Genomic DNA, 12,111 nt, shown 5'->3' with positions numbered 1-12,111 from the left:
CTTTGGTGGCGGTCAAGGTATTTCATTGCTGGGGTGGAGTAGGCCAGCACGTCCCCTGCGTAGGTTACTGCTGGTACCCCAAGTGCCTTCCAGAGGGTGCGTCCCACTGTGTAGGGGTTGTACGAGTGCCTTGCCAGATTCCAAACACGGCCTTTTAAGCGGTTAGATTTGGCAAGCAGGGACTTTTCTTGTTGTTCCAGGTAGTTTGGTCGGTCGGTTACTGTTACGCCAAGGTACTTATATGTTGAGGTTTGCTCAATTTTTTTACCTTGGAGCAGGAAAGTATGGCTTACGGTGGCATCTATGTTCAAGCCCATCCAATTTGTCTTGGCCTGGTTGAATGTAAGCTTGTCTTCCCTTGCCACTCGGGTACAGATGTGTAAGAGGTGTTGCAGGTCCGCTTCTGATTCTGCCATTAGCACGATGTCATCTGCGAAAGCCAGGCTTGAGATTTTTGTATACACTTCTTTTCCCTCTGTTGTGGTTGTGGATAGTCTCAGTCCTGGGCCCTCTTCATCCAGCGTTTTCAATAAGTTGTTTATGTAGATGTTGAACAGGGTAGGTGACAGTGGGCATCCCTGTTTGAGGCCCACGGTCAGCTTTATTTCCTCCGAGTTGAGGTCGCGGAGGTTGTACACGGCTGTGCAGTCTGTGTACAGTCCTTTTATAATATCAATAAATTTGGCTCCTACTTGTGTCTCACTCAGCTTTCCCCACAGCTTTTGGTGCGGGATTGAATCATACGCTTTTTCCATGTCCAGGAAGGCCAAATAGAGCTGAGATTTGTCTGCGTGCTTCATTTCCATTGCTTGAGTGAGTGTGAAGATGTGGTCACTTGTGCGGCGGTGCGGTCGAAAGCCGTTTTGGGATTCTGTTAAGATGCCGTTGGTTTCACAGTAGCTCTGTAGTCTGCGGTTTAGCACTGAGCTAAGCAGTTTTGACACGTTGCTTAGCACTGTTATTGGCCGGTAGGCGTTAAGGTCATCTTCGTTGCTTCCTTTGCCTTTGAATATTAGTTTGACCCTCCCTGCTTTCCACTTGGGTGGTATTTTCTGCGTATCCAGGATTGTGTTGAAGCAGTGGCGCAGGGTTTCTCTTGCATTCGTTTTCATTGCTTTTATAAACTCGTTGGGGATGTCGTCGATGCCTGTTGCCTTTTGGTTCTTTAAGTCCTGTATGCATCGTTTGAGTTCTGTGGGTGTGATGGGGCCTACCAGGGAGTCTTCAATGTCAGCAGGGGTTGTGCTTTGTTTGGTTTCTGGCCCTAGGGTGGTTGTTTCCTGAGGGTGTACGACTTGCAGGGCCCCGAAGTGGGTTGTCATGTGCGCTTCCATCTCTTCTTTTGTGCTTAGTTGAAGGCCGGACTGTGTCTGGAGGGTGAAGGTTGTTTACCGCTAGTGAACCTAGATGGCGCCACCACACCGCGGCGAGCCGTTTTCTGCCTTTGGTTTGTTTGTGAACGTATTTGTACCTGGCTTGTTTTGTTCATGGAGACATTCGTTTCGTGAAACATGGTGCTCGCTCGACAAATACGGTCACGTAAGACATCGTCGCTTCCATCAGTCGGCCAGTGTCATCTGAAACAACCCCAAAGCCCCGCAGTAGTCGTGTGCAGCTAAACCAAGCATAGCGCGCGCAGTACCAACAGCAGTACGCATCGGTACTTCTAAGTTTACGTGTGCTTTCGTAACTTCCTATGTTTGTCCCACCATTCTTAGGGCTTTAAAAAGAATGTGCCCTAAATTTAAGCGCAAATAGCTCGTTCGGCAAGCTTATAAGCTCTGCCTTATTTGCACTTGCTTTTGCCGCCCTCCACCAATCGCAGAGCTAGCTGATATGACATCATAGGTTCTGTTGTGGGATATGAGCTAGTGGGTCGCATGGCCATTCCCTTTTAAATGCAGAGCATTTCTTTAACTCACGATGTCACCCGGCGTTGTCGGCGTGCCTCGGCGTCCGCAACAGCCGTTCCAGGTGCGCCCTCTCCCCCACTCCTCCTCTCCCGCATCACGCTACCCTCCTCGCTCTCAACAACAGGTCCGCACCCCTCCCCCTACACTATAGAAAAAAATAATACTTACCGGCGCCTGGTTTCGATCCCACGACCCTGCGGGCGGAACGCAAGGTACATGGTGCTCTACCCACTGCGCCACAAAGCCGACACAGAATGGAAGGCTACGAACGTGCCTTATATCCTTGACTCATTCAAACTACGTCAAGAAGCTGCTGATAGAACGCATTCACTACCTGTGGGCGGAACGTGAGGTACATGGTGCTCTTCCCACTGTGCCACAAAACCGACACAGAATGAAAGGCTACGAACGCGCTTTATATCCTTGACTCATTCAAACTACGTCAAGAAGCTGCTGATACAACGCATTCACTACCACCAACTCCCCAAACAATAAACGCTAACGCAATACACCCACCCCCTATGCGACGCATTTACTCGAGTGCCCCTCGCGGGGAGATGGGCCCTTTTTTCCTAATTATGTAGCTTATTTGAGCGAAGTTTACCCTATAATCAGATTCAGATTATAGGGTTTAAGGCGCCAAAGTTACACCAGGGGTCCGGATTATTCTTGACCACCTGGGGATCCTTGAGGTGTACCAAAGTCTCTCCAACGGCGTTCTCACTTTACGCCTTCACCTGAAAAGTAGCCGCGGTGGCTGAGATCCTCGAAGATCAAATTGTCGAATAATCGCAACAGATCATATCACCTTGCAGTGATCATCTTGTAAAGTTTTTTGTCATCCCTACTTTGAAAATTGACGATTTATGAAAGTAAGCCTGCATAATAAGGTCCTGCATCCTTTCTGAGCATAACAAACATGTCTTACTTAAATTCTTCAGCAACGACACCAACAAGCACGCAGCCATGACGCTGCTCAAATTTCCCTAATTCTCCCCAGATATCGGTCTGCACAAGTCACGAAGAAAGCGGGCAAAAATTTCCCTAGCGGCTATAAAGGTTATGGGACATTGCTGCCCCTTCTACTCCCAGCAGCAGACAGCGCTCACCGGCTAAAGTTGAACGGTCTGGCCGGTTGTGCCGGCCGTTTGGTGTCTCTCGCTTGGAGAAGGTTTTGCAGCTGCCGCACGTGCGCTTCCAGTCGGCGGACGCGGTCCTCCAGGGCCTGTAAAGAACCCGAAAAAGCCCAACAGAAATGTCCGAGTTACCTATTAGGAAGGGAAACTTAGTAAGGCCACGAAGACCCAATAAAAGTTGGGTTCATTATGAATACTGCTTCATCTTGATAGCACTGATAACAATTTTATGGCAAACTTCAAACAAATAATGGAGATATTAAAAAAAAACAGATAAAGCAGGGGCGAGTCCCCATCGACTTTACGGCGATTTCTCTATAACATCACAGAATCTCGTTCATGCGGTTGGCAGCTGCCGACCTAAGCCGCCACAAACAAACATGACTGGGCGATTATAGTGGGTCCTGCAATTCCCTTTGCATCGCTTTCATGCTAACACAATGATAACTTTTTAAGTGCTTGCCCATATTGGTCCTCCGCGATTATCAGTCCCGGTTCGTCTGCAGACTACCCGAAACGCACCCTGCACTCAATTTTCCCATGTATTCCTATGGGACTCCCGATCTGAACGCAGCCCTCTGACTGCCCGCAGACTGTGCAGGAGTGGCAAATCGGGGATGCCCATCACGTCACTTATGCCCATATCACATCACTGTAGCGGGAAATTTGAAAGTTCCTTAATATTGTCACGTGACAACGCCGAGATAGGTAGTCAGGAGGAAGGTGTATTTAGAAAAGACACCGTAGTCACCGGGAGAGCGGCGGGTTGATGGCGCAAACCCAGTCCAGCGGGAGCTCGGACTTCGTCTACCTTCTCTTCATTCCGTTGGTCATCTACCAGCGTCTTTCCACCGGAGCACATGCCCAGATAGGGAGAGATCGGCCACATGGATATGCGGGTATGCTCCGTGTAAGTTTCTCGGGAATCTGGCCAAAGTCTGTGACAATATTTGTGGCATTTTCTCAATTAAAGATACGTCTTTTGTGGCTGCATGGAGCTGAGTGAGTTACCAGAGGGCAGCTCTATCAAATTTTGTCCTCATTGCCTGTTTATATACCTCCGTTTCATCATTCCAGATAGTATCAACACAGGCAAGAGGTGTAGTCGGTCGAAAGGTGTCGCTGTAGCTTGATTAGTATTTGCGGCATTGGAGTGCAAAAAAAGAAAAGAAAAACGCAAAGCAATCACAGGTTAACATATGAGGTATTCTGCCACTCACAGCCACACAGTGCCCTTAGTGCGTTATCTTGAGGTAAACCTTGGGTCTGAAATGGTCTTGCAGGCCTCGCTTTTGGTTCAAATTTTCAACAAATCCGTCCCCCCCCCCCCCCTTTTCCCGGGGGAAGGGGGTGGCATAAAAGTTATCGCTTTAGGATTTCCTACGCCAACGAGTCTTTGGAGATTTAAATTATCTTGTATAGCTCTTCCATTCTCACAACCTCAGCCCCATAATGTGCGCCTTCCTAAAGTTGGCCTTCCTCCATTGCAAGCGTGATTGCAGTGAAGCATCCTTTACAGGCAGCTTTTGGGCCAGACGGCGTGAAACCGGATAGCTTCCCGCAAGCAACTGCTGACATAAGATGAAATAAAACAACTACAGGCATGATGGGGTTGGCAGACACTATCGTTAAAGCTTTGTTACACTGGTCTATGCCTTTGGTCCTTTGCGGTGTTTAAGAAGATTTAGACAACTGCTTTATACCCTGCCTTGATGGTTGGGGGGCAAATGCTTCGCCCCCATCCCTGCTACAACTAAGCGCCCATCATTCTTCACTCCTAGGCATGTGCCAAGATCCTATCAGCCCTCTCGTTGCCTAAACAACGAAAGTTCAGCCTGGATCTCCTGCTCACCTAAACGGTGCTACAATAGAAAGACGGCACCGCAAAATACTAAACCAATGCATAACAAATGGAATTTATATAGGAATTGAATGGTAAGCATCACACACGGTAACGCTGTAAACCACTTCCGAATGAAAACGTACTACAAAAACTTAACTCAGAGCAGTGCAGACCAGGACCTCACTATCATTTCCCTGAGCATGCCATTACACAAGACACTTTTTTGGCAAGAGCACAACAGATCACTTGAAAAGTTCGCCTCGTATTTGCCAATACATACCTCACTTTGTTGCCATAACAATGCTCCATGCAAGCGCTTGCAGTAGGATGGTTGTACGCTATGTCAGTTAACTGACTGCGCTTCCCAAATGCACCCCCGTCCCATCGAATTCTAACTCCTTGCCTAATTTCTTCCTTGCGATTTCCATTCACATTTTTTACACGTACGGCATAACTGCACTCACCTACCTCTCGCAGAAGTCTTTAAGAGGGCAGATGAGTCTTTAGGGCGAAAAAAACGTTTTCTGGAAAATGGCCTTGCGGCATCCACGGCCATTTTTCTATCAGACTGCAAATTTCCTCATCGTAAGGCACCATATTTTATTGTAAATAGCATTTTGAAGTGAAGCTCAGTTCGTGCAGAATTCGATCATGAAACGGCCTTTTTCTTGAAACACAAAGCTAGCAATTTTGCTCTAGGAAATGTCAGCACCCAGCGCAGGTACAACTGTAATTTTTTTTTTGCTTGTGACACCTAAATTTGTGAAGAATACAGTCAAACACGGATATATCGAACACGGGTATATCGAATTATTGTCTATATCGAACTCATGAATTATCCCCTTGAAAATTCAGTGTAAAAGTATAGGAATTCGTACGTTTATATCGAACGGTATTTTCCCCGACATTGGGTATATCGAATGCCGCGCGAGCTGAAAGGTGCTCTTCGGCGGTCGCTGCACCCCCGATTTCCGCGGTCGCTTAGTGCCTTCGCCGAAACCCGACAGGGACAGAAGCCGGGGCCTCGGAGCGTCACGCTTGCCTTCTCATGGATAACTGCTCGGCCAACCAAACCACCTGCGAGCTCGACAACATCGAGCTCAAGTTTCTGCCTCCGAACACAACAGCCAGGCTGCAGCCGCTCGACTAAGTCGTTCAAGCTTGGGTACAGGAGGCGACTCCTCGATAGGCTTTTGATGAACCTCCGCGTGGGTACCAAGCTTAAAGTTGACCAGCTGGGGGCCATACACATGATGATGGGTGCCTGGAACAGCGTAAAGCAGAGCGTGGCCAACTGCTTCCGGAAGGCAGGCTTCGTGACGGCTGAATTTTCGGAAGCTTGCGAAGACGGTGACGACGACGAAGAGGGCATGGACGACACGTTTCGCGAGCTGTCGTCCCTTTTCCCGGCTGCTGTTCCAGCCGGAGTGTCTGCCGGCAACTTCGTGAACGCTGACAGCAATGTTTAGGCTGTACCAAGCGCCGGTGACGAGGATATCGTAGCTGCGGTTGCAGGAACTCAGGCTGATAGCTCGGGTGGCGAAGATCGTCCGGACGAGGATGCGGCTACACGATCGTACCCCACTGGTGAACTGGCAGCTGCGTTCAGCTTCATTCGACGTAGTTGCGGCGACATGGAAGGAACTGGGCTGTCGCACCTGGATATCCTCGAGAAGATCGAGACCAGCGTCTTTAATTCCATATACAGGACGAAGAAGCAGGCCAAGATCAGCGATTTCTTTTCAGGCAAATAAAGCATCCTGTTGCGTCATTAGTTGTCATTCATGAGTGCGCCGATCGGTAAGCGGTCGTCCACCACAGGTGAGGTCTCAGAGCCCATATTTTTTATATCGAATTTTTCATATATTGAACTATTTCGCGATCCCCTTGGAGTTCCATATATCCGTGTTCGACTGTACAATGTTGGAAACATTTTTCAAATGGAGGTTTTGGAAAATTATTATTGCGTTTAACTGACACCACCTCTGAGCCATTTCTGGCTGAGCACGGGAGGAGTGAAGTTTAGTGTGTTGCAACACGATCAAAAATAGCTAAATCAAAAAAAATTCTTCCAACATTGTATTCTTTGGTAATTTGTCTGCCTAGTCACGGGGTAATCACCATTTTGTATGGAGTGGTTATTTTATATTTGTGGCCCAAAATAATGGCAATTAATCATTATTATCTAAGAAAATAATCAACTTGCAGAAAATCTAATTGTGGATTTGAAATCAGCACAAAAACCTTCACAATTCTGTGCAGTTGCATTAAAATTGCAGTGTAAACAAAAAGAATAGCTTTAAAACCAGTCTGCTTCTTTAATGGAGAAAAATTGAGGCAGTTAATTTATGCCCCAAGTTTTGAAAAACCCATCCCCCTGTAACGAAACTTCAGGCTACACTTGTGAATGACAGGGCACTGAACATGCAGGTTTAACTTGCCCTTCCCGAAATTACATTGGCATTTGCAATGGGAGCAAAATAAGCAGAGCTCCCAAATGTTGTTTACTCTGGGCCAGTTTTGGTGTTGATACTAAGCCAACAATGACACGCTACAACACATGGATGGAATGCAGTTCATCATGCCATCCCCTAATGTGATTTGCGAAGAACACCTGTGGCGCTAAATGTCTGATATATGCTCTGCCTAAAGGAACAAAAAAGCATGTTCACACTGCCTGAATTCATTTATCCGCAATTGAATAGACTGCAAATGACAGCCGTTAAGGCACGACGTGTTCGTTTAATTAAATAAATGTTGACAATGTCGATTACAGGGACACTTGGAAAGAACTATCATCTGTTCCACATCTTCCTGTGTATCCATTTAAACCATACTTAACTTTTAATGTGGTGAAAGTGCAAAATACAAGCCCGAATTTATTATACACATTCTGTGACCTTTATTGGCATCAATACACTCTAAAGCTCCGCAGATTGCCACTCTCTACACTTAGTAACATTTTGCATGTAACAAGTCATTCGTTACATGCCAACAACCAACAGAACCAGGACCAAATGGAACAACCGCCCTCCATCCCTGCCGCAATCATTGGTATCGTCAAGCTTACTTCAGTAAGTTATAAAGGCCCATCCTCACCGCAGCAGATTAGCCTGTTTTAAGCCTCCCCCACTACTTACTATTACGGCCTAACTATGAATAATTGTAAAGTAGGGAGGAGTAACGGCTTTTACTTCCTGTGCACTCCTCCTCTTTCCTCTCACCCTCTCCATGCGATTTTCTTGAATGCCAGCATTGAGCCTTGTCCACATCCATCGCAACACTTTGCCACAGCACCTTGATACATTAGCAACGATTTGGCCTAATTTACAGTCAACTTTCTACAGATTAGCACCACATAATATAGCCACGATACTTTCGGTATTGTGTGGCCGTGTCACATCACTTGCAACGACGCAGACGCTTAAAATAAATGTTTGTACATACTTCTGTGCGTGACAGTGTGGCAAACAGCTATAACTATGCTCGGGTGAGCCACAGTTCTTTAGAGATCTCCAGAACCCCAGTACGGTTTTGAAGGCGTTTGAGGGCAGGGAAGGGTCAATTACACACCCGCCCCAACATCTCACAACCGCCACTGGCTCGCACGAACAAGCCGAGTTAGCCACTCGGCCACAACACACTATACTGATTATGTCATTTCCACTCGCACTCTATTGGCACAGTGACACAGAAATGCTCCGAGTATACTTCAACAAGGTGGAAATTTGGGCTGGTTGGTACATTTTTCGCTCCGAGTATACATTAATGGAGAGTGTTCAGTCACCTCGGGAGCACGTTAGAGTTAAAAGAGCTGCTCCTTTATTATCATACACCTCGCGAATCATGATCCGGGCTCGATAGTGTGATGAGAAGTGCAGGCTGTTTCAGATTGCGATATTCCGTTCCATTATAGATACAACAGAGGCACTTCCAGTGCAATGGAGAACGTTAATTAAACATGTTCAAATGTCGCAGTCCCCCACTAAACTGACCTAAATGAACAAACCGCCCTTATTTGCGAAAATAATGTGAAGAATTGAACCATGAAAGCATTTTACAAAAGAAACAATCGCAGATATCGCAACATTTTTTTCATAGCTAAAGTTCAAACCCAGGGTGTTCGTGCCAAGGCCCGTAGTTCTACTAATTAAGCTACTGATCAGTGGCGCTCTTTCTCTAGTCTTACCGCCTGCTGGCAAAAGTGCATGCTGCGAGGACTACGCGGTCGGGCTGTCCGCGGCAACGGTGCACGTCTCGCCATACAACCAACAACGCATTAATAATTTAAGCTGGCAACAGTCTGTCCCCTCGCCACGACAGGACTTGCCCCGATATGATTCTCGCTCAAATACCATTGTAACCATGTAATTTTTTTTTCCCCCAAAGTCATTGCGTTGTGTAATCGCCAGGTATCGCTGCATTCACGACAAACGTCTGGAGTAAATGGCCCATTTTCAATGCAAACATCAGCCCCAGCTGCAGCCGCGCGGCATGAAAACTCAAACAAAATCAATCAATTTCGAACTTCAGCGTTAAATTTATTCGTGGTACGAGATAAGCGCACTTCTAGCACAGGAAAGGCAGCAACGTTGCTGTGGAAGTATTGAGTGCAGTTTGAAGAACGTAAACAATTTCGGCAAACTAGTTTTCCAAGAAACAAGGTCACCAGTAACAGTAGGTATCTTTGTCCTAAAAAAAGCGCGTGTTTGCGACTAAAAAAAACTAATGTTGCGCGCTACTCGAAGCTCTTTACCGCTTTGTCCATCTCTTTGAGGCACTCATCCGAGCTGTCCCGTTGAAGGCGCCGATCGTCTTTCTTGAACACTTCCATCTCGGATCGGGATTATGAGAATTGCAGCAGCATAGAAGGAAGTAGGTCAAGCTACTTGAAAAATATAAAATAAGATATCACCGACACAAAGGGAAAACACCCGGACAGAAACATTCACAGCGTAAAAATCAAGCGCATGTCGCTTTCTGCTTTTAATCCCAGCGGCTTTCAACAGCACGTCTATTGGCTATTGAAAGGTGCGCAAGTCATTCCGAGCCCAAAATGGGTGTACACAAATAAATATTTATTATAACTTTTTAACCAGATTAAAACATTATTACAATATAAAAAAGGCGTCATGGACTCATAGTTTGCTCTGAAACGCAAGACTCCTTGACCTCTACCATTTCTAACTAGATAAATGACCTAAATGAGCTCTTCATCAAAATACTGCCTAACCGAAGTTTTTGTTGCCTTTCTGGCTGCTAATGTAGCAAAAGTATTTTAAAGGTTCTTCAGGCTTCCAAGTAGAAACAACACAGCGCAAATTTTAATCATGCATTCGTTCATCTTGTTGGTGGCGCAGGTCAGCTGCATTTTCGTCAAAGCATACAGTTTAATTATGTATGAAACTCTACGGAGGAAAGAAAACCTTTTCTTTCCTTTATATCAAAGCAGAGATAAGTCTGATTACTCGCTACCGATCGCAACGCAACCTGACGGGCGCCGGGCGCGTTGTGGCCCAAGCTGCGGCCGGTGTCTGGTGGGGGCGCAGCCCGGCTGAGTGGGCTACCACGACGACGTCCGCATTGACCCTGTAGGACGTCTGCTCAAACAACCAGCCTCGCAATGCAGGCCAAAGTGATGCCGACGAAGCCCTTCACGGGCCAAAAGCCCGGCACCAGTGGCCTACGCAAACCCACCAAGACGTTCATGGAGCCAAACTACACGGAGAACTTCATCCAGGCCATCTTCGACACGATAGGGCCCAACTTGAAGGGATGTATGCTCGTCGTAGGCGGCGACGGGCGCTACTACGTCGTGGAAGCCGTCAAAACCATCATTCGTATGGCTGCGGCGAACAAGGTACGTCCAGTTGACAGTCGCGACATTGGCGTGAGCCTGCGTGAAGTTTGTAAACAAACGGCCTGTGCTGCAGACGATCGTTAACCAATGTTCCGGCTACTGGCACATTTAACGTCTCACAGCCACGCCGCATTAGCTGTCGCGCGTTGCTTCTGTGCGCGGCAGCCGAGCGGAAGACGTTGCCTGTACACCTGTACGCTTGCGTGCGAGGGACGTTGCGATTGGTGAAGTCCAAATGTCAAGTGCCCGAACAGGTGGAACGTAATCCGCGCGCTACGCGGCGGATGTGGGTCACGTGACATCTGCTTGTCGTCTGCGGACTTCTCAAACGAGCGCATCTGACAAGTACCGCAAGAGAAGCGTGTTTGCTATCTTTAATGCGAGTGTGACAGCAAGTCAGTATTAAAAACGTAGAAAAATGCCTCGAAACGGGCTATCGATTTCTATTCAAAACGTAGCATGTAAAAGTGATTTGGTTTGATTAATTGGAATATACTTACCGGCGCCTTTCAACTTTTGATGGAAAGATGCGTTTGTTGTCCTGAGAGCACCGGGCATTGGTCATTAAACTAGATGTAAAAAAAAATCGAGTTTGCCACCCTCCAGCAGAAGACTCCAAGCAGCCCGTCCGTGATGCTAAAACTGAGCTTAAACAAAGTGTGTGCGTGTGCGCGCATGATTTCATGAAGTCACCAGTACGCCCGAATTACTTGGTTAAATCGGAAACTATGTAAAATCGAGATATGATTGATGATTGTGGGGTTTAACGCGCCGACGCAACGGAGGCGATGAGGCGCGCCGTAGTGGAGGGCTCCGGATTAATTTTGACCACCTGGGGATCTTTATCGTGCGCCGAAATCTCGTACACACGGGCGTTTTTGCTTTTCGCCTCCATCAGAAAAGCGGCCGCCGCGGCCGGGAATCGAACCCGCGACCTCGTGAAAATCGAGATATAGTTACGCCTATGGTAAACGGCGGGGAATCTGAATTGGTCCGTTCAATTATAAATTTGTAAATTCGTGTTTCAACTGTGTTCCACATGTGCTTTAATCAATTCGCGAATTGTTTGTAATTTTACAGTAAAGTGAGGTTCAATCGTATTTAAGAGGCTGGTGGAAGTAAAACAGGATATTTATTTGAAAAATTACCAGATTTGCTCTTTATTCACCTCTTCTCTTTATATGTTTGATTCCCATGTTCTTCATGCTGTATAGTTAGTGGTATACACCACTCAAGGGTCAATTGCATGTAAACTCTTAATATACGTGGTCTCATTCAGAGTTGCTAAATAAACCTTATCCAGTGACACTAATACCTACTTTGGTTCGTGTGAACTCTGTCTCTGCACTGACCGTCTAG

General features: G+C 46.9%; 1 protein-coding gene and 1 long non-coding RNA gene across 2 annotated transcripts in view; one reads left to right on the top strand and one right to left on the bottom strand.

The window, feature by feature from the left end:
- Positions 1-3,001: 3,001 nt before the first annotated feature.
- Positions 3,002-9,924, bottom strand: LOC144162286 (uncharacterized). Its single transcript, XR_013320650.1, has 2 exons — positions 9,649-9,924; positions 3,002-3,138 (listed from the first exon to the last, which is right to left on the bottom strand). It is a non-coding gene; the product is annotated as an uncharacterized LOC144162286 (long non-coding RNA).
- A 460-nt stretch (positions 9,925-10,384) lies between these two features.
- Positions 10,385-12,111, top strand: part of LOC144162285 (phosphoglucomutase-1-like) — a 46,318-nt gene continuing 44,591 nt past the window's right edge. The window contains exon 1 of the mRNA XM_077692763.1: positions 10,385-10,752. Within this exon, the coding sequence (XP_077548889.1) occupies positions 10,516-10,752 (237 nt within the window). The 5' untranslated portion in view covers positions 10,385-10,515. The remainder of the gene's footprint in view (positions 10,753-12,111) is intronic.

This window comes from Haemaphysalis longicornis, unplaced genomic scaffold (assembly GCF_048455015.1).
Source record: "Haemaphysalis longicornis isolate Haplotype H1 unplaced genomic scaffold, Haemaphysalis longicornis Haplotype H1 scaffold_12, whole genome shotgun sequence".
In the NCBI taxonomy this organism is placed as follows: Eukaryota; Metazoa; Arthropoda; class Arachnida; order Ixodida; family Ixodidae; genus Haemaphysalis; species Haemaphysalis longicornis.
Note: the sequence above shows the minus strand (reverse complement) of the source record. Positions and strands in the feature narration are given on the sequence as shown.